General features: G+C 38.4%; 1 protein-coding gene across 15 annotated transcripts in view; it reads right to left on the bottom strand.

Annotated features, from left to right (window-relative positions):
* Positions 1–22279, bottom strand: part of LOC139973076 (uncharacterized) — a 293321-nt gene that overhangs the window by 161225 nt on the left and 109817 nt on the right. For all 15 annotated transcript variants that reach the window (XM_071979459.1, XM_071979458.1, XM_071979453.1 and 12 more), the window contains 32 exons: positions 22096–22279; positions 21291–21457; positions 20615–20774; positions 20147–20369; positions 19714–19943; positions 18903–19136; positions 18434–18580; positions 17468–17893; positions 16874–17194; positions 16065–16179; positions 15503–15720; positions 14813–15130; positions 14048–14214; positions 13463–13622; positions 12701–12914; positions 11380–11612; positions 10547–10780; positions 9068–9214; positions 8256–8681; positions 7474–7909; positions 6794–7011; positions 6156–6299; positions 5612–5785; positions 5028–5194; positions 4455–4614; positions 3524–3722; positions 3149–3381; positions 2711–2944; positions 2321–2467; positions 1538–1963; positions 980–1300; positions 301–415 (listed from right to left, as the gene is read on the bottom strand). In XM_071979459.1, the coding sequence (XP_071835560.1) occupies positions 301–415; positions 980–1300; positions 1538–1963; positions 2321–2467; positions 2711–2944; positions 3149–3381; positions 3524–3722; positions 4455–4614; positions 5028–5194; positions 5612–5785; positions 6156–6299; positions 6794–7011; positions 7474–7909; positions 8256–8681; positions 9068–9214; positions 10547–10780; positions 11380–11612; positions 12701–12914; positions 13463–13622; positions 14048–14214; positions 14813–15130; positions 15503–15720; positions 16065–16179; positions 16874–17194; positions 17468–17893; positions 18434–18580; positions 18903–19136; positions 19714–19943; positions 20147–20369; positions 20615–20774; positions 21291–21457; positions 22096–22279 (7298 nt within the window). The remainder of the gene's footprint in view (positions 1–300; positions 416–979; positions 1301–1537; positions 1964–2320; positions 2468–2710; positions 2945–3148; positions 3382–3523; positions 3723–4454; positions 4615–5027; positions 5195–5611; positions 5786–6155; positions 6300–6793; positions 7012–7473; positions 7910–8255; positions 8682–9067; positions 9215–10546; positions 10781–11379; positions 11613–12700; positions 12915–13462; positions 13623–14047; positions 14215–14812; positions 15131–15502; positions 15721–16064; positions 16180–16873; positions 17195–17467; positions 17894–18433; positions 18581–18902; positions 19137–19713; positions 19944–20146; positions 20370–20614; positions 20775–21290; positions 21458–22095) is intronic.

The raw sequence follows: 22279 nt of genomic DNA, 5'->3' as shown, positions 1-22279 counted from the left end.
CACCGGTCTGATTTACAGCTCAACTTCAGAGAACCAGTTTATTCAAGTGTGAACAACACTTTCATGTTTCAGAGTGTTGTATACTAAAACCTAAGTTCCTTCCAAACACCGGTCTGAGTTACAGCTGGCCTTCAGAGAACCAGTTTATTCAGGTGTGAACAACACTTTCATGTTTCAGAGTGTTGTATACTAAAACCTACGTTCCTTCCAAACATCGGTCTGAGTTACAGCTGGGCTTCAGAGAACCAGTTTATTCAAGTGTGAACAACACTTTCATGTCTTTGAGCCTTGTGTACTTACCTACATTCCTTCCAACCACTGGTTTGGTCTCTGGTTGGGCGTCAGACAGCTCTTGCCCTGATTCTTTGACATTTTCAACATCTTTGAGATGAAGTAGGACATCATCTCTAAGAGTCTGAAGAATGTAAAACCAAATTAAGTGTTTGTAAAGGAGTAATGGTGCAAGAAGTATATAAATACATTTCCTAATGAACTAAACTGACAGTTAATTAAATAGATCATAGTAACTACCCATGTCTCTATATTGTTACCTACATCCCTATCTGATTACCTATATCTACATATTGTTACCTACATCCCTATCTTATCACCTCTAGTTTGTCAATCTGTTGCTGTACTTGTCCCTATCCTATTACCTATATCTCCATATTGTTAACTACATCCCTATCTTATCACCTCTAGTTTGTCAATCTGTTGCTGTACTTGTCCTGGCTCTACAGCTATTGGTTCATTCAGTAGGGTCTCTACTGTCTTCTCTGTTCCCTGTTATTATTACCTACATCCTAGCTATTATTTGTATCCATGTATTGTTACTTACATCACTATCTTATTACCTCTAATTTGTCAATCTGTTGCTGTACTTGTCCCTATCCTATTACCTACATCTCCATATTGTTACCTACATCCCTATATTATTACCTATATCTCCATATTGTTACCTACATCCCTATCTCATTACCTCTAGTTTGTCAATCTGTTGCTGTACTTGTCCTGGCTCTACTGCTATTGGTTCATTCAGTAGGGTCTCTACTGTCTTCTCTGCTCCAGGTAACCAGTTGTTCACCACATCACTGGTTTGGTTGTATGTCTGGTGAAAAGACAGCAGTTCCTCCAGTCGGTGGAGATACTGAGATGAATCTTGTCGGAGACGGCTGTATCTGCCATTCATGCTGTTCAGAGAATCACTGATGATGGTGGTCTCTGGGTTCTCTCGGAATGAACGGCTGAAGTCACGTGGCAACACGGTGTTACGGAAATCAGACAAGTCGCTGCGGTAGACCTGTAGATGATACAATCCACCAAATCAGAAATAAAGTACAAAGTGAGAGGAAGTGAGGGGCAGTAGCTGAGAATAGCAACTCAAAATATATATATATAGTCTAGCCATAACATATGCAGGTGACTGGTACCAATGAATTTTAGCTAACACAACATAAGAGTGAAAAGAAAAATAATTTCTAAGCAGACAACCAAGTGCAAAAAGAGACCACATCAAAAATTAAAACAGAGTTTGTACCTTTGATCTGTCAAGGAACTTTGGTCCTGTAGTATTCAGGAACTTGAGATCGACAGCATGGTTCACTACGTCTTCAGCAAATTGTTTTTGTTCGCCATAGAGTCCCTTCAAGGCTTCCATATCCCTTGGTGTGTCTCTCACTAAATCTGCTTGTTTCTTCTCAGCTCCGTTCAACCACTGCACAAACTCGTCCTGTTCCTCACTGAATTTTTCGAGTTCGTCTACGGCTCCGTTGAGTCTGTTGGTTCTGTTCTGTGACTGGTAGCTGACCACCCCGTAGCGGGATTTGAGGTCAGTGGCTTGACCTCGTAGCTGGGACTGTAGGACCTGATCAATACGGTCTGGATATTGTCTCAGGAGTGACTCAGTGTCCTGTACAACTGACACAGTGTCCTCTTGCTTGCTCTGAATGTTTTCATGGAGAGCCTGAATGAGAAATATATTAGAATAGAAACAAAAGATAAGCCTTTGCAGAGGGGCGTGGAAAGGGGGGCAGTGGACCCTACCTAACTCAGTCAAGAGAATTCTAAATTTCCCTGCCCCTCCTACCCAGCCCCCCTCCCCTACCACCTTTGAAAATTCTGTGCATATCACTGAGCCTTAATAGCCTGGTCTTAATTTTTTCTATTTGGGTCTTGATTAACACCAATCTTGAACTACTTCTAAGAAATGTCTTTGGAAATAACAGTTTCTAAATTTGTTGAAACAAGGTAAAAATTGTGTTTCAACAAACGCATTGTTATAATTCAAATGCCAACATAGCCAGCTTTTCCTTTTGCTTACATCGTGATCTTGGTTTTGTCTGTTGAGAGGTTGCAGATTCTCCTCCATGGGTTGTTCTGATCCCAGCTGTCTCTCCATCTCTGTGATCCAATCACTGAGACCATTCAGTCTTTCCTGGAGGCTACGGATCTTGGCTTCAACAGACATCTACATCAATTGGCAAAAATAGGTTAAATCAGTCTCATAGACGGGACACAATACGCTTTCATCTCCAATACCATTATAAGAAACATATTATTTAACAACATGAATAACTTTTATATGTTAGTTCATATATGGGATTGTTAACCTACTATTCTAAACTTTTATGCTTGGTGAGAAGATACTCTATTTCTATTTCAGTTTTATTTTTTAATGAATGCAAACTTTTAAAGTCTAAATGTTACATACTGTTTCATCTTTCTCTCTCTTCAGTCTGTCCAACAAATCCTTCGCATCCTTCAGCCAATCCATAGATGTGCCCAACAGCCTTTCATAGGTCGTTCTGAGGTCGCCGACACTTCCTTGAAGTTCGTTCTGAAGTTCAGGGGTCAGTTTGTCTCTGGTCGACTTCAAGAACTGTTCGGCATGGACCGTTACATCAGAAACAGGAACTTTGCGGGAGTTGATGTCCTGGACGATTTTCTACCAGATGGAAAGATGTAATTGTAATACATCATTAGGATGTGTTCTTGTGTTTGTTCAAACCTAAATAAGCTTGAAAACCTGATGATGACTTCTTGCCATCTTTAAGGAGATTGAGTTACTTAAACACTACTTTTACTTTGCCCACTCTCTTGTTTTGCCAAGAGCTACCCCTCCCCCGACCACCATCAGCCAATATCTTACCTCAAACTCCTCAATCTCTCGCTCTAGAGGTTCCACCTCTCGGCCTGTTGGTCTAATCCTCTTGATGTTACTCTCGGTAGTGTTTGCCCACTCTAAGAGACCAAACACCCCGCCGCACCTCTCCATGAACTGCAGCATTAACTCCAGATCCTCTAGACGCTCCACGATCAACAGCTGAAGGTTCTCATGCCTCTGTTTCACTTCAGCTACTTGGATGTCCACAAATGTATCCTCTGTTGAACAAATCGAACCAAATTTCATTCACATGCTTAAAACTAAATGTGATCACTGTGTTAAAACAAGTTTGAATTTTGATTTCCTTTCACAAATTTAAGAATAAATATATTGAACAAGAAGATAAAGACAAAGACGTACTGTCTTCAACATATTCTGGTTCTGTGTAAGTTGTCGGTCTTCGATCCAGAGGTTTGGACAAGTCAAGCTCCGTTGAGCGGTAGTGAGGGCGGTTGTTAATGTTCTCCTCGGTTTCACTGATGAGGCGGTCGTAGCTTGCACCAAGTCGACCATTTTCAGTGATCTGTGGTTTGTATGCCTTCACATCCTTTTGGAATGGCTGTAAGAGAGTGAGGTCAAAGGTTTAACTAGCAAGTCACACATTCCTTGTCATTACGAGATATTATCAGGAGAATGCCTCATTACCATTACTTCTGTTCCGAGATTTGTCTAATGAGATGCAACCCAACATGCAATTATTTTAGTTTCGTTAACCAACAAGTAATCCCCATTGTTGATAGTACTTGTTGAAACTAGCTATTACATAAAATTACAGAACAATACATTACTTTCACATCGATTATGTTACTATGTGTTACATTTTGTTATGTTACCTCACATTCCATTTCATGAAAATGTGTTGCACTGTTTTAAATTGTGTTACTTTACATTACCATAACAGCACTACATTACCTTACAATAATAACAATTACCAATACCTTACATTACATAATCTTACCTTATATTACCTATCATTACATTACATAACACTAATAGCTTACTAATACTTTACATTACATAACCTTACCTATCATAACATTACATAACACTGTACTACACTACACTAATAAATAACACTACACAACACTACTTTATACTATGCTACATTACATAGTATTTATTTGCCCTTTTGGGGAATCATGAGGAGAGATAACTACTTGCATTAAAATACTGAATAACGTAAAGAATTGTTCACTAAAGGATGTTGCTACAAGCTATTGCTCTTGTCATCTATGAAACATGTTATCAAGAAGAAGAATCAAGAATAGGAACATTGGCCACACTTATTTACCTTCAGGTCACTAATTTGCGATTGGAGCATCTTTATGTCCCTGCCAACAGGTCCCATTTGGTCCAGTTTTCTCTCTGAGCTGCCAAGCCAGCCACCCACTTCTGAGTAAGAAGTGTTAAACTTTTTGGCAGAAGCATTCTTCCTCTCAAATTGCTCATTCCTAATGAGACAAAAAAAAGGATGATAAAAATTGTATCATCATATTTCTGGTTTTCGATTTTACAACATTGGATACAAAACTCTTGTTTTAATTTACCACACCACACACATAACATCCTTTTAATCTTGTTACAATACAAGTTTTAGCAGCTAAGGTGTTACCTCTTGATGAGTGTATTTAAACCACATACATTACATCCTTTTTGATTCCTGTACAGTAACAGGTTTTAGCAGCTAAGGTGTTACTTCTTGGTGAGTGTATTTAAACCACATACATAACATCCTTTTAAATTCCTGTACAGTAATAGGTTTTAGCAGCTAAGGTGTTACCTCTTTGTGAGTGTATTTAAACCACATACATAACATCATTTTTGATTCCTGTACAATAACAGGTTATATCAGCTAAGGTGTTACCTCTTGGTGAGTGCATTCTCTAGACACTCCCAGTTCATGGTACAGTTTGTCAGCATGGTTTTAATCTCGGACACGTCCATGGCCTTGGGGTGGTCCATCAGTTCTCGGGCCATCTCGTGGATCCTCTGGAACAGAGACCGATGACTGTCAAACTGCTTTGAGTTATCCTGAAAAGATTTAGATATTCCAATATTATCTATCAAAATCAGAGAAAAACATTGCATCACTCAACTTTTACAGCTGTCTCAGTTCATTGACAAAATCAAAACATGAGTTCATCCAAATATTCTCAATCACTTTACTTTCCTGAAAATTAGCACTACATACTGGTATTAAATAATTACTCCTCCAAGGAAATGATAAGAACCATCTATCTTTAAGTATTAAGTTCTAACCCAACATTGAAAAGTTTCAAAACATTTAAATAAAACTTAGTATTCACCACATCAACCTAAAGGCTGTTCTTCTAAAAGGTGTTTATCAAGAACTATAATCAACTATGTATCTCCTTCCAGCCACGCCCCCTCCCACTCAGAATTCTATGCCCTCCCCCCCCCCATCAGTCATTTCATGCAACAACTCACCCTGAGTTGTTCTTGTATCACAGGCAATTCCTGTTGCATGAATTCTTTTGATTCCACCCGTTCCAGTAATGGAAGCATCCAATCTTCCAGTTCATCCAATGCTTTCTCAAAGTCATTCAGCTTGTCCTGGAGTGATGAGAGCTGTCTGGTGTGTTCCTCAGTGTTGTCAGAAACCTATGAATATTCACATATAAATTAAGATAAATATGCCTACATGATAAATATTCATAAAAGAGACATGTTAAATTGGACATGTCAAAAAGAGAGAGTATTAAAACACATCATGAAACTGAATGATAAACAGCAAACTGACTATGAACAGTTGTCAAATTTTGAAATACGAATCAATCATATCCTGCAGAATCAAGGGACTAGGAAAATAATGAGACGGTTGAATAAACAAACACAAGTGCTGGTGTACTCCACACTAGCTATAATGTAACACTGTGGTTGTGTTTGTACGATCTCATTATAAACTCTGGCAATCTTAATATTGACCCACCCCTCTAAAACAGCCAGATAATTTAGATCTCTTTGAAATTACCTGAGAGTATCTTGAGTGGACAGTTTCCAGTTTTGATTTGAGGATACTGGCCTCTCCTGGCTGACACTCTGTCATCAGCTGATTGGCTGCTTGGATGACTTCCTCCATCATACCCTTCCTGCTCTTGATGTCTCCATCGATTCTCTGAAGAAGAAAAAAATGTAAGACAGGATACGGCAATTATAGCATCCATCCTACAACTGAAATGTAAAAGATCTCAAGATATGGAGAAAAAAAAAACCTTTCAAGATATACCAAAAGGACAACATTAGGGAAGATGAGGAACATGAGAGGTGATTGATAGGAACAATACATCTGTCAGAAAAAAATGGAAAAATTATTCCAGAACACTCGATATTGACCAACATGACAATGACTCATGCCATAGCAACCTACACTCATTAATATCACTGAGAGCAATGTTATATTTACAGCACTTCTTGAGAATAAACTAGTATACTCTGTTGACCTGTGCAATCTGTATTTTGCACAAACCCATCAATATTCTGACCAGTCAGCCTCTCTTACTGTCTTAGAATTCAACGTAAAATGCAGCAAAAACATTTGCTCATGAATCAGTCAAGCATAAACAGGGACTTTAAAAACTGTTTAAAGGAAATAAATTTAAAATAACTTACAGCTCCCTGTTGCATGTTCTCTTGAATGGGTGCTTTCTTGGCCACTACGACAGTCCCTTTGTCTAGTTTATGGACGTCCCTCTCCGTAGTGTCCAGCCAATTCATAAACTCATCAAGGTTGGCATGGACGTTCTGAGAGTCCGCTAAGGCCTTCTGCAGCACCCTGTCTCTGTCAGCTAGTTGAGCATCTAGAGACTGGTATCTGCTCACAATGTCATCTGTAAAGGAAAATTCACATGTAGCAGACACTGAAAATGGAGGGGGAGGGGGATGGAGAAGGGGGGTGATTTGTGGGTGTGGGAGCAAGAGGGAGAAGTGCCTAAAGGCCTATGTAATGAGAAAGAATAAATTAATTTGCATATAAAATGTAGGTGACACTGAAACTTGGAAGTGAGAGAAGAGAGGAGGAAGCCTGAGGGGGCCGTTGAAACGAGAAAGGAAAAATGAGACAATTTACATCAAAGCTCTGGCCTAAGATGGTTGTGTCATCAATTGATAAGGCTACATGCTGACAGAAATATTTCATAGTATTCATATAAACCTGTACAATACTTTACACAAGTGATATAAACATGGGGCCTGGTGGGGCATGCACAGGGCTTGTGTGGCCTGGTGGGGCATGCACAGGGCTTGTGTGAGATCAGTAATGTAACACCCTGCCGTGTTGGAGATGGTCTTACCAGATTCATTCTGGACTTCCGGTCTCACTGTTGGTTGAGTCTCTGAAAGATCATGTGCAGTTTGCTGTACTGCATCGATGTCTCCATGGTGATCTGCCACTTCTGTGCGGAAATTGTTCAGCTTCTCTATCTGTTTCTTGATGGTGGCAGTTTCGGCGCCAACTGGCTCCCTGAGGATAGAGGGCAGTGTGTTGTGGGCAACCTGCAGCCACTTTTCAGCAGTGGATACTGATGTGGAAAAGGACCTGTGCTTGTCCACCAGATCATCCAGAAGGTGAGCATGGTCAATGCAGGATACCTTCAACCTCTCATAACGTGCGTTGTCATCAGAGAGTCTGTTCTTGAGGGTGCCAGAGTCTGTGTTTTCATTGAAGGATCGCAAAAACTGTTTGGGCATAGTCAGCTGTCTAAAGTCTGTGATGAACATTCTGTAGGTCTGTGGTAGATTGAGAAATAACATTAGAATATAATCATTTAATTAAAGGAACTGAGCTTTAATGCAACTAAAGTTTACCCCATCTGTCAGCTCTGTTTAAGTTAGTTTTTGTGATTTCCACACTAATATATGCATATTTAAATCTATCTCAAGATACACATGTAAGATTAATGCATGTGTTTATGTATGTATGTGTATGTATACATGTTTGTCAATGAGTATATGCATATATGCATATATATATGCATATGTATAAGTACATGTATGTCAATAAATATATGAATATGTATATAGGTATACATGCATATTTACATATTTAAATGAATACATATCCATTGATGCCTACCTGTGAAGTTTCCAGATACTGTGTCACTGACTTGTTCAGATACTTGAGGTCTGCAGAGTGGGTAACAACGTCGTTCTTGAAGTTTTGATGGTCCTTGGCTTGAGCCGAGAGCGTCTTGACGTCTGTGCCGATGTTTCTTAGGATTCGATCCATCTCCTCCTCGGCAGGTCTTAGCCAATCCTCAAACTCCTTCAAGTCATCTTCATCTTTGGTCAGATCTTGTTGACAGAACTCCAGACGACTCAAACGTTCTGTTGAGTGTCGGTTCAGGACGTCATAACGGGATCGCAGGTGTTGGATGTTATCCTTCAGCTTGCTGTTATCCTCATCGCTAAGGCGATGACCTTTAGCCTTGATGAGCTGCTGAGCATCCTGGATGACCTGTTGTACAGGTTCTGAGTGAGCTTGGATGTCAGAATTGACCATCTAAACAGGAACAAATTGTCATGGAAAAGAGAAAATAAATAACATTAACTTTCTGAGAAGCAGAAAAACCTGCTGAATTTAAGTAAATCAACTTGTCTATCAGACCAAAAAACACTTTTTTTTCTGACCGACAAAAGGGCATTTGTTAAACAAAAACTGATGAACACATTCCATTATATTTCCCTTTCAATTATAGATCAATAGGTCATAGGTCAATCATAGGTCATTAGCTTGAAAGATATCATCCCAAAGAGAATCTTTAAAGAAAGAAGACAATTTGTTCAGCTTTCAAGAATCCTTTCATGCTTATGGGGACACAATTGGTGAGTTTTAATAGTACTATCATATGATATGTATGAGTATATGATAATGATTTAAGAGGTCACCTTGTGTTTCTCTGTCTGTCTCCCTACATCTGATGAGCTGTCCATCAGGGGCTGTTGACTGCAAACTTGTTCCTCTGTAACCCTTAACCACTCTAAGAGATCGGTCAGAGCAGTGGAGGTCTCCAAAAACTGCAATTCCAACTTAGACTAAGGAAAAGAGAATCAGGGTTCACAAAATCAACAACATCAATACTAATATTAATTGTGTTCATGAATGATCAATGGTAATGAGTAAATAATGCATGCTACACTCAAGAAAAACAAAAGCATGAATGTTTGTTTCAATAAACAAAATCTATTTATACACAATACAAGTAAAGAGTCAACTGTGCAACCATAATTCAAAGTAAAAATATTATAAACCTGAGAGATAATAAATTGCAATATCTATTAAAGGGAGAAAAAAAGAAAAAATAGATAAACATTTTTTGTAGCTTTATTTTGAAAATCATAACATCCTAGAAAGAACAACAAAATACCCCAAAACACAGATTTTTCAAAAATATGAAGTTAACCACCAAAAGTTTGTAATACAAGGTCAATACACAAATAAAACTACACAAAAAAGTAAATAAAACATAGAAGAAGTGATATTAAAGAAATATGAAAAATTTTTCTTGAAAAGAGTTAAATTTTGACCAATGTGATAATCATATAGCAACACCAGAAGGCTAAAATCTAAGGCTACCTAGGCATCAAAAGTTAGTCACCAAAGGCACTAATTTATTGAGGCAAGAGAGAAAATCCAGTAAAACTAAAACTAAAAGAGATCTCTAATTCTACAATAGCAAATTGTTACTGTCATGTGAGTAGGAATGGGGGGATATCATTAACAATTTATCATATGAATATCAAAATATACAAAAAATATCAGCATCAAAAAGAGGCAATTATAAAACCACAAAACATTGAGATATTAGAAATATGAACTAACAAGCTTCTCATTTCCTTAAAAAATATAACAAAATTCATATTTACCTTCTTGCTTTCATCTTCTGTCCTATTCATTTGTAACTTTCATGACAATACTTCTAGAAACAATCCCTGACGCCCCTCCTATTTTGCTTCTAACACCCATATCCCAGACCTACCTTACCCCTCTACTCTGTACATATTTGAACACCTATAGTAACTTGTTTTCAACCTTCACTGTTTTGGCCACATTCATGACTGTGTCCATCTCTTTCAGCTATTTACTCCACAAATCAACCCTCTTCCCTCACTCAATCTCACATCCTTCCTAATTTAGTGACAATTTATATTTCTTTTTCCATTTTCCTTAACCTATCTCTTCCCCCTCCCACCTCCCCTCCTTCCCCCATTTCAAAGGCTATATTCACCTGTTCATCCATTTAACCTATCCCCCCTCCACCCCCCTTCTTCCCCCATTTTAAAGGCTATATTCACCTGTTCATCCATTTTCCTTAACCTATCCCTCCCCCACCTCCCTCCTTCCCCCATTTTAAAGGTTATATTCACCTGTTCATCCATTTCTTCCTTCAGTCTTCTGATTCTCTCTTCCAGGTCTCTCCTCATCTCATCTGCCGTGTCATATTCTTGCTCCAGCAGACGTCTGATCTCTTCTATCTTCCTCTCCATGTCCTGTCTCTGATCTGAGGCTAGTTTGTCACGGTTCACTTTCAAGAAAACGTCTCCGCTGTTGAGGAGCTCTAAGATTGGCCCTCTGTGGTTATTCAATTCTCTCAAGATGGTCTGTGGTATAAGGAGTAGATACATGTTACTAAAGCATTGCTTCAGAATACAGTAAAACCCTTATTAGCAGAACTGGTCAGGACCGAAGGTAATACAGATAATCGGAAAATGTTTGCATATATTAACTAATTTTGGATAATAAGATATATACATATATATTAATATATATAAAACACATAGATGTCACACAACTATATATATAGATATGTATAAATATGTATAATATATATAACACACAGATGTCACACAACTATATATATAGATATGTATAAATATGTATAATATATATAACACACAGATGTCACACAACTATATATATCAAAACATATATTACCCACATAGCACAACATATATAACATGTCAATACCAACAGATATCACAACTAAGCCTAAATCTCCCTAAATACAAACAATTTTTTGAATATCTTACAAATCAGGGCTGAAGTTAATTATTGACTTATTGCAACTGTTCTGGACAAACAACAAATATACTTCAAAGACAATAGAAAAGATATTATTCAGATGACTAGGTTGTCTCTAGTGAAAAGTGAAAACTTGGTTTTTAAGAGAGTTAATATTAAATCCTTCTGTTTTTTGTACCTGAATCTCTTCAAGCTCTCTCTGCAGGGAAGGCATGTCATCTCGTACCATGGGACGTCCACTCAGTTGTTTGTCCAGAGTGGTCAGCCAGTCCTTCCTGTTGTCCATCTGTGTATCAATATCAAGATACTGTACCAGCAGAGCCAGGAGCTCTTGACGGGTCAGTACCTTGCTACGGATCTCATCGTACTGGTCAACCAACTGGTTGACCTCTTGCTTGGTAGAAGAATAGTCTAGGGAATAATACAAGAAATAAATTTACCACTATTTGTAAAAACAATTGTTCTTTCTTTATTTTGATTACAAAGGAAACCTTTGTCAAAGATCTAATTGACAAAAGTATGAGGCAATGAAAATGGAAGGAATTATTTCTTCTACATATGTTTGTAAAAATATATGTCTACACACAGCAAGCTAGTATTAAGGCCCGGTCACACTACAGCGATATTTTATCGAAATACGGTCCGATTTTTCCGATTTAAGGCCGAAGAGTGAGGTTTGTGGTAGTGAATGTAATGAATGCAGTAGAATATTCGAATACCTACTTCAAATCTGAGGGGTTCTAGAACTGACTACATTCTGAAGTGACGTCACATCGAAAAGCGATAAAAATCGGAAGAGAAATCGGATAGCTAACCGATAAAAGGAAACGGAGTCAATATCAAAAGTTAGGAGAGGGCTATTCCACATCGGAATGGCTCAACAGATAGCAAATCAGGTCCTTTATCACTGTGGCTAGAAGACCCGAACGAAAAACTGTCTGTTTCAATTCCTCTGGGAAAATCGGATAGTATTCCGATAAAATATCGGTATAGTGTGACCGGGCCTTTAGGCTGGACAAAACCCATGTACATTCTATTGATGGTACTGAGGTAAAGAAGCAATGCCAAGCTAACAAGGTACCATTTGAAAAACTTCTATTAAACATGAAAAGACAAGAGAAATATTAAAACAGAGTTATTACAGAACTGACTAACTATTATAACTTGTTGTAAGATCTGATCATGAAATGCAGAATGAAGTATTTCGGAATTCAATTTTATTTTACTAGTCAATGGTTTTAGTGCAGGAGCCATGCTTAAGAAGTAACAGCCAATTCTGGCAAAAGCTATTGCTGCTAGTTCTATGTTCATATAACTGGACTATTTAGATTATTTGCATGGCCAGGAGGTAATATTCTGACCTTATATTATAACAAAACTAGGTTACTCTACTATATTACTTACCAAAATGATTTGAAAAATGATATCAATATAATTTGAATGCTTTTAAAGGTTTAACTGAGAGAAGCGACAACACATAAAATGAGACAGAATTTTACCATCGCTGATGAAGGACTGTTCCATTTGGTCGTAGGTAGGTCGTTGTCGGGTACGGTCTCCCGATCGTTTTCCCACCCCAACAGATGTGGAGCTCCTGTGAGGGATGGTAGATATGGGAGTCTGTGTTGACCTCAGGATCACATCCAAGGCATTCCCTGTTTCCATATGCTCCTTGATGCTTGGTTCATAGGCTTCCACATCGTCACAGATTGGCTGATGATAAAAACAGGAAGAAATATTCAGATCACTTCACTGGATTCTTTCAACATATAAGAGACTCGTAACAGACACTGTGACACTCATTTTTCACTTCATTTTTCACACTTCATTTTTTTTCTCATTTCTTTGCCTGTAAAACATGGTCATGCATCCAAAATCTTTGCTATGCAGCCAAAACTAAACTTAATACTTTATATATTATTTACTAAGAAAACACAAAAATATAGTCAAATCTTATACAGATGTCAGCTTTTGCTGAACACAAAATACCCTCTACTAACTATCAAAGGAGAATTCTGCCTAAAAAGTTACATTCGTCAAGTTTTGCTTTGTGACACATCCTATTGTACAAATTCATCATCATGTGACCATTTGTTGACCTTCACTGACCTTTAACCCCACAACAGAAACCAAAGAAATAACAATGCATCCAACCATAACATGCTGAAGCAAAGGCTCCTCCTGAGCTATTTTGTGATAAACAAATATGTTATTTAATTAAAACTATTTTGAAATTGGCAAATCTTGACAATAATGCTTACTATGACTTCTTGAAGCTGAATCTGTACAGTGCTGAGGTCCTTGGATACAGGCTGGAGTTGACGAACTTTACGTTCATTGCTATCAATCCACTGGTTAGTTTGCTTGCTAGAGGCTAAGTAATGCTTGGTGGCCATTTCTCTCTCCTCAAGTTGTTTGTTCCTGCAAACAAAAATGAATTGAAAGTAATTACAGGTGCAAGCAGGGATTCGGATAACATACTAAGAGGTATGGACAATATATTAAATAAGAGCAACAACAAAGAATTATCAAAATAGGACTATTACAGAAGGAGAAGGTACTACAGAGCACCCTTAATATTTGAATGATTTCACTGTTTTGTTGTGACTCAGGCAAAGGACAAGACTAACTTTAAAATAGAAAACAAGAAGAACAAATGCACAGAATGACTGACAATGCTTTACACTGCTTTACAATGCTTAACAGTGCTTTACAATGCTTTAAAGTGCTTTACAATGCTGTACAAGTTGCATACTACTTTGTATGACATTTTGCCATGATTTTTGTGGTTCTTTATACTTGCAAAGAATAAAGTAATTTTGCCCTTTCTATGTTGTGGTCCTTACCTCCTGACAATGTCATCCTCCAAGGACTCCCAGTTTGCTTCTACATTTTGGAGTACAGAAACAACGTAAGAAGTATCGCTGGCCCTTGGGTTGGAGAGAAGCTCTTCCCCAAGAACACGTATCCTCTTCAACTGGGGAACATGGCTCTCAACCTGCCTCTGATGATCCTAAGAGAAAGTTAGACCAAAATTATCAGAATCCTGAAATCTAAAGGCAGTATTTTCATAACACGATTCAAGGAGTAAACATATAAATAGAGTAACTAAATTCCTCTGCACTGGTGAAATCCACCACCATCAAGTTAAAGGGTATCTTACTGTCAACTAGCTGCCCGAAACATTACAACTATGTCATTTTATTTCTTGTTTTAGTGCAACAATGCGTAATGGCCAATGAGTATCTATAGCTTTCCAAAATCTCATAACTTGTATTCATTAAACTATTTTTTTTACAAACATGGATGATGATCTATTTTCCAAGTACAGACAAAAACCAGCAACCAAAGTTACCATTGAGGAGGATTGGTAAGAATTAAAAAACAGTAACTTAGTCCAACATAATTGTTGGGTTCTACTGCTGTATTAAGGTCGTGTTTATAATTTCATTCCTCATTCATATTTCATTTATAACTTCCCAGTCTATTTATGTTGTTCTTTACTCCCCACTACCTTGAGCCTAATCTAGGCCGTGCATATAATTTCATTCCTCATTCATATTTCATTATAACTTCCCAGTCTATTTATGATATTCTTTACTCCTTCCTACCTTGAGCTTCCCAGCAGTTTCCGTCAGCTCGCCTCTCATGAAGGTTGCACTCTCCAGTGACTGTAGGACCGGCAGCTCCCAATCCTCCAAACTGTTGACTTCCTTCTCAAACTCGCCCAGTTTTTCTGTCATGTCAGAGATGGATTCACCACAGCTGTTTGTGCTGCTGTCCACGTCCATGAACCTCCTGTTCACCTCATCCAGACGTTGTTGGATCAGTTGGGCTACTTTCGGTTCACTGGTCTGTATCAGCTGGTCAGCGGATTGGTTCACCTTGTCCAGAACTGGCCGATGGTTGTCAATGTCATTCTTAACGATCTACAGCAAAAAAAGAAGAAGAAGGAATTTGTGTATCAACTTATGTTTGCAAAAAATGATTCAAAAATGACAAAAGTACTGCTGAAGCAATTCAGGGCAATAATACACTAAAAGATGGGATTTAAAAATATTACACCAGAAAATGTCATCTTTACAGTGTAATGTTCGCATGACCTTTATCTGTCATTTCTGCCAATAGTGTAAGCAAGGCTGCATGGGCAATTTCTGAGACAACTTTCCCCACCTCTTGCTCCCCCTCTCCCCTTCCCTACCCTTCCCACCCCCTCCTCTCCCCGTCTCTCCCATCCTCTCCCCTCCTCTCCTCTCCCCTCCCCTCCTCTCCCCTTCTCTCCCCTACACCAGTACACTCACCTTAAACTGCTGGTAGTGCTCCAGCAGGGGTTCCTTCTGTACCCTGATTGCAGTCCCTTTGTCCAGCATGTGTAGGTCTCTCTCTGCCTGGTCCAGCCACTTCAAGAGATTACTCAGCAGGTCTTGGACACTCTGAGATCTAGTCAGGGCATCTTGCAGAGCAGACAGTCGGCGGTCAATGTCTCCACTTAGACTCTGGTATCGTTGGACAGTGTCCTCTGTGAAAATAACAAATTTTATTTAATAAACAGATGGGAGGGATATGTGATGAAGGAAAAAGATCAACCACAGATGACGCATCATGCTACAACATTAATTTCAATATATCAATAGACCAAATCAAACATGAGAGTACATAATATGTGCCAGCCACAAGCACAGAACAAGAAAGACCACAAGAAGTTATTGGAAATGGCTTCTTGAGGTCTGAATCCTGTTTATAACGTTCAAGAAAAGTTGCACTTTCAAACAAATAATATTCTAGAGAGCTTCTCAAGAACACTTTTAAAGATTGCCTGGTATTTCAAAGGAATAAGGGATGTAGAGATCAAAAATCACTCACCCACAGTCCTTGAGACACTTGACCGGAGGTCAGGTTGGACTTGCAGGAGGCTCTCACCAGTTTCTTTGACTTCTTCCACTTCATCTGAATGGACGACAACATCATCATGGAATGACTGCGGGATAAAAGAGATGGAAATATGAAGGATAAAATATATGGAAATATCAAAGGATAAAATAGATGGAAATATGAAGGATAAAACAGATGGAAATATGAAGGATAAAACAGATGGAAATATGAAGGATAAAACAGATGGAAATATGAAGGATAAAATAGATGGAAATATGAAGGATAAAATAGATGGAAATTTTTCAAGGTCTGGTGATGTGACACCAACTTGGAATAACCCATAACTTGTTGTGTCTGACAGTAAGATCAGCCTCTCAGGATCAGAAGTACAACTTTAATAGGAATAATAACATACAACACCAATGGGGTAAACTTTACGTTGAATTTTAGTCTGACGATTAATATTACAATATATTCAATGTAGCATTCACTACCATCTCAGTAAAATTTTTAATTATGATCATAGCATTCTATCAACCACCAATCTACAAAAGTTCACTATTTGATAGTCTTCGAAAGAACTGGAATGATTTAAACAAAAACTAATGTGCGACCATTTTAGTTTATGATGCCAACTGTTTGTGAGTTGAGGTGTCATCAAGCTACTAGAGTGCCCAGTTTATCACAGAGACTACAGAACTCATTTATTTTTGCAACATATTTTTTCAATATTATTTTGAGCTTTATTTTGTATCTCAATACAAATTTATATACTGTCAAATGAATTAATTTTGTAATACCTTAAGTCGATCAATCTGCTGTTGCAGTATGGCTGGTTCTGCTGAGACGGGCTCAATCAGTAAGGTGTCCAGTTGACTGCGGGCATCAGTCAACCACCCATCTGTGGTTTTAGCACAATGTTCATGCTTGGTCTGTCTATTGAGTATCTCTGTGAGTCTGATGACATATTGAGAGTTGGACGTCTTCAGCTGACCGTAACGATCGTTCAGATTAACGCATCGTTCCCGGATCATGTTCTGGTCGGGATTTTCTCGGAATGATCGATTGAAGTCACGCGGCATGACGTTGCTACGGAAGTTTTCCAGGTCTGTCTTGTAGTCCTTGAGAAAAACAAGCATTCAATAAATGCATTAACCCAAGTAGTTAGGTAGGCTACCCTTAATGCACTGTTAGTAAAGTTATAGGCTATTATACAAACTTCAAATAAACAGAGTTGTTCAAATTCTAGAAAAATCTTCAAAATTCTTTAATCTGTTCAATTATTACAATTTCCATATCTCTGTACCTTCTGCAAAGCAGACTGATGCTTGCTACGACAGCATCAGACAGTTGTCATAGCAACATGCTAGACCAATTATGAAGCTGCTTCTAACCTTTGCATTCTCTTCAAACTTTGTTCCAGTCATATTAATGAACTTCAGATCTCCTTTGTGGTCGCTGATATTTTCTGCAAACTCCTGTTGCTTCTTCAGCTCACCGTCCAGTTGTTGTAAATCTGTCGGGACACTCCTTTGACTCTGTACCAGCTGGCGCTCTGCCTCTCCCAGCCAATCATCGAAGGTATTTCCTTCTCTGTCAAATTTACCCAGATCATCGGCAGCGTATGACACTTTACTCAAACGCTGGTTGGTCTCCCTGTCTACGACATCGTAGCGAGATTGAAGTCTGTCTGCAGTGTCCTGTAAGTTTGAGCGGTCATTCGGAGCAAGCCTGTGGCCGAGCTGTTCCAGGAAATGACTCACGTCTTGGACCGTTCTTGCGACCAGTTCTTTGTGGGATACAATGTCACCCTGAAGGTTCTGAAAGCGAGAACAAATCAAAGACCAATTAAGACGACGCTGAAAAGAGATAACATAAGCAGCCTAGTACTACAAGTAAAATTTATTCTAGCATAGTTAACAAATTTTTTACATATTGCTTATCAAATTTACCATCAACCTAGGAATGACTAGTTAAGTAGGTAGAGTAAGGGCTTTGTATTCCCGATACAAATGGCTTCAATCCTGTTACAAAGCATCGATTGCTTGGATCTATCAAACGTTCAATTGTTATCTCTCATTCAGGTTTCTGTCATAAGTATTCTTTCTTTTTGTGTTATAATAATTCTTATAGTGATATCTACAAGTTTTAATCACGTCGGTTCCCTAACCTGTAATATCCATAACAAAATATGTTAAAATCAATTTAACAGGTTCACAATTCAAAATTCTTTTGTTTCTTGCCTCACATATTCTCATATTTTCTACACAATAAATGTTTCCCTTCTTTATTCCTTACTTTGATAAGATCTCAGCATTATTTTTTTTCCAATCTTCCTCAATATATCCTTTGATGCTTACCTTGAGGCTGTCTAGTTTCTGGTTCAGAGGGCTTGACTCTTCCCTCTGTGGTTGTTCTGACCCCAGAGTGTTCTCCACCTGAGATATCCAGTTATCCAGAGCAAGTATAGATTGTTGGAGGGCTTGGCTACGCTCCTTTGCCATTTCCTATAACAACAACAAAAATCAACATTAATTTGATAGATAAACGTTGAAATTGAATTTTTTATTATATTGCAAAAAGATAAATGGGCCAAAACGAAAATGCATATCTTCACATTTTTGCAACAGAGATCCACAATTCAAAGTATCCAATGACAATTGCTATAAACAACATCAATATAACATTAAAGGAAACATAGTTAAGTTGATTTCTAACAAAAATCAAAGATAAAACAAACAGTAAATAAAAACTTTACATATTCAAATTTCTGCAAAAAAGAGGAGCCAATATGCAGAAATATGGTTTGATAAACAAAATAACCCTTACCATCTCTTTCCTGTCACTGATTAGTTGGGCTAAATTGGTCTCTGCATTTTGAAGCTCCAAGCCAGACTTCTTCTGAAGGTCAGCATACTTGTCTCGTAACTGACTAATCAAGTCTTGAATGTTGCGGATTTGTTCGCTGCTCAGGTTGGGACGGTTCTCGTTCAGGAATTGCTCCAGTCTAAGAACTCGATCCGAGATTGGATTGCGGTGAGCGTCGATGTCATCCACCACATCCTAATCATGTTAAAGAGACATAGAAGCGTTTTAAAAATAAAGAACCAAAAGTATTATTCCTTATATAATATTTAACATGCAATTAGTTTATCAACAGCTCAATGAATAGGAACCTGGGAATTTTCTATAACAGCTCTTTTTATTGTACAGTTCAGTTATGAATATTCATTACATAATTTATTTCCCATTCGTAGTATTTCAAATCAAGAAATTGTTAAATTTATGATCTTTTTGTTGTGGTGGTAATTTGTTGCGATGGCCATGTTGCTAATAGAGAAATTAAATATTTCTTATCACCATGCCCTGGTCATTTGTGTTCCTCTTCCATAATTGGTTTCTGGAAATTCTAATCAGTGCTAAATTCTGTTTACTAAAGTATCCCACTGTACTTTAGCCGTCAATCCTAGCAAAATGTTGTATATCTTCCTCTTAAACAGTTGTATTTGTAAAGGGTCTACCTCTTATTTCTCTTATTCCTGTAACAAATCAACGAGCCTGATTACATCACTCCCGCTTTAGAGGACAAAAAGAAAGAGAATCTAAGGCCACAAATAACAAGGGTTAGATCAAGACATACCCTAAAGACAGATATCTCCTGAGCCAGTGTATCTGGTTCTGAACTTGTTGGACGAGTCTGGTCAAGTCTGACATCTGCTTGGTCCTCCCAGTCCACAAAATTACGACCGTCGTTCAACAGCTGCATGTAATCGTCGGCCAATTTCAGATTATCGATGCGGTTGTTGAGGTTCTTGGAAAAGTCGTGGTATCGGTTGGTTGTCAAGGATATCTCTTCGCCAATTGGTGATTCTACGATGAAGAATGAGAGAAAAATTGTGAACAGGTCAAAATAAGTTTATCAAATCCAACATACCAATGTTTCTCTTTTCTTCTGCTAGGCATTCCAAAAATACATCTAACATTACTGCTACATAATGATATGATGCCAATGGGCTAACACATTACTTCCTATCCATTCAGTTTAACTTAAACAATCAACCACTGAGACTTACCATCAGGGATGTACATGCTCTGTTCCATCTGTTCATAGGTTCTACGAGGCTTCCTTACAGATGGGATCTCGATGACCTGGTTTGCACCAAACGTCACTGATCGTTTGATTGGGGCAGTGTTCAACGGTTCCAACATCTCCTGTTTGACCTTCTCCAGGGCCTGTCCAACTCTGGTCACTTCATCCACCTTTTGTTCAAAGTTCTGGGCATCAACTTTCATCGGCTGTAGAGAATTGAGAAAAATGTTTTCATCGGGCGGTCAAAATAATGCTCTGTTTTGAAAAATGCTATTTACACTCTTTGTCGACAAACTCTGTATGCATTATGAAAACCCAGAACACTCTTTCATCAACATCTAGAAACTGTATCAACAAAATAGTGGCAACATCCTACAAATATCTTTTTGTTATTTGGTTTTGATTATCATCATTTTGGACTGTCCTGCTAGTACCCTTATGAGACACTCACCTCTACCACATTCATCTGTTCTCTGACCTCTCTCTGGTCCCTCTGGGTGGTCGGCAGGCGCTGGAAGCCCCTCTCCATATCTGCCATTGTGTCTGATGCTTCTTTGTTCACCTTGTCAAAACGTTCCTGGACCTCTAGAAGCTCATCAAACTGCTGATGCCTGTTACACAAAGAGAAGGATCAAAATTAGCTCAAACCACCTCTACTATTCTGAGGTTATGTAATGTAAGGATGCTAAAAATGGAATGTAACTTGGTGGTGCAGTTATCAAGTAACACTCAACAATCATTATGTTCCCATGTGGACACCCACCCTGGGACACACATCCTTGATCTATTGAAGATTATTCTTGTTCAGCAGTGACCAGTTTCCTGTATATTGCAATATTTCTGGTTTGCAAAGTCAGAAATGGAATTTAATTCTGCTGGGTATTTTCTCTCTTCTTGCTTTCAACACAAGTTGGTTCCTTACGATGGCCCTGCATTTACGTTGGACAGATCTCCTTCACCTCCCAATGTATTTGGTTGCATCGTTCAATACCCTCCCATCCAGCTGGTACCATGAGCATTGAAAGTGAAAGGAAAATGCCTAGTAATTCTGTAAACATTCCATCTGATTTAAGAAGAAGATTATATAATTTTATTTCAAGAATGAATGAACCAAGTTATCTTCATACCTCTGATCCACCAGATCATCTAGGTTCCTTAAGTTGAAGTTGACATTATCAAACATGATTTGGACGTTGGAAGTGTCCCTGATGGCAGGGTTGGCTTTGACTTGAGTTAACATCTGGTTCAATCGCTCCATCTTTGGTCCATACAGCTCCAGCTTCCTCTTAGTCTCCTGCAGAAATAACAAAACCCAATAATAAACAATATCAATTAATATTCAGTCCAAGAATAAACAATATCTATTAATATTAAGTCCAAGAATAAACAATATCAATTAATATTAAGTCCAAGAATAAACAATATCAAGTAATCTTAGGTCCACGAATTACAGAGAGACAAATCTTTTACTTTCTTTGGTATATCTATAAGGTCAGACTATTTCATTTTCAACAATTGAGACTGTCACAGGTATCTGATATTCCCCCTCCTTCTACCCCTCATTCAATTGTTACATATTTTTAATTTCATGGGTACTTTATGTCTCTGAGGATTGAGCTCTAACATAAGAGGAATGATGAACACCCCAGCCTGTTAACCACCCCAATCACCGCCCCCTCCCCCTCCAAAACTTCTCTTTCAGTCAGTTACTATCTCCTTCATCTTATACTCAATCCAAACCTTACCTGTATTTCTTCTGTGTCTGCTGATGGTGTAGATGGACCAGGTCTGGTGAGTGCAACTCTAACATGAGTGGAATGATGAACACCCCAGCCTGTTAACCACCCCCAGCAACCCCCCCCCCTCCCCTCCAACAATTTCTCCTTAAGTCAGTTACTATCTCCTTCATCTTGTACTCAATCCAATCCTTACCTGTATTTTCTTCTGTGCCTGCTGGGGTTCTAGATGGACCAGGTCGGGTGAGTGCAACTCTAACATGAGTGGAATGATGAACTCATCAGCTTCTATGATAGTTGTCTCCAGGATATCCAGCTGGTTGACGGTGTCATCCAGTGTCTTGATCTTGTCTTCGTTGCTCTTGTGCAGTTTGTTGTAC

The sequence above is a fragment of the Apostichopus japonicus genome, chromosome 9 (genome assembly GCF_037975245.1).
Source record: "Apostichopus japonicus isolate 1M-3 chromosome 9, ASM3797524v1, whole genome shotgun sequence".
Taxonomy (NCBI): domain Eukaryota; kingdom Metazoa; phylum Echinodermata; class Holothuroidea; order Aspidochirotida; family Stichopodidae; genus Apostichopus; species Apostichopus japonicus.
This window is presented reverse-complemented; position numbering and strand designations above follow the sequence as displayed.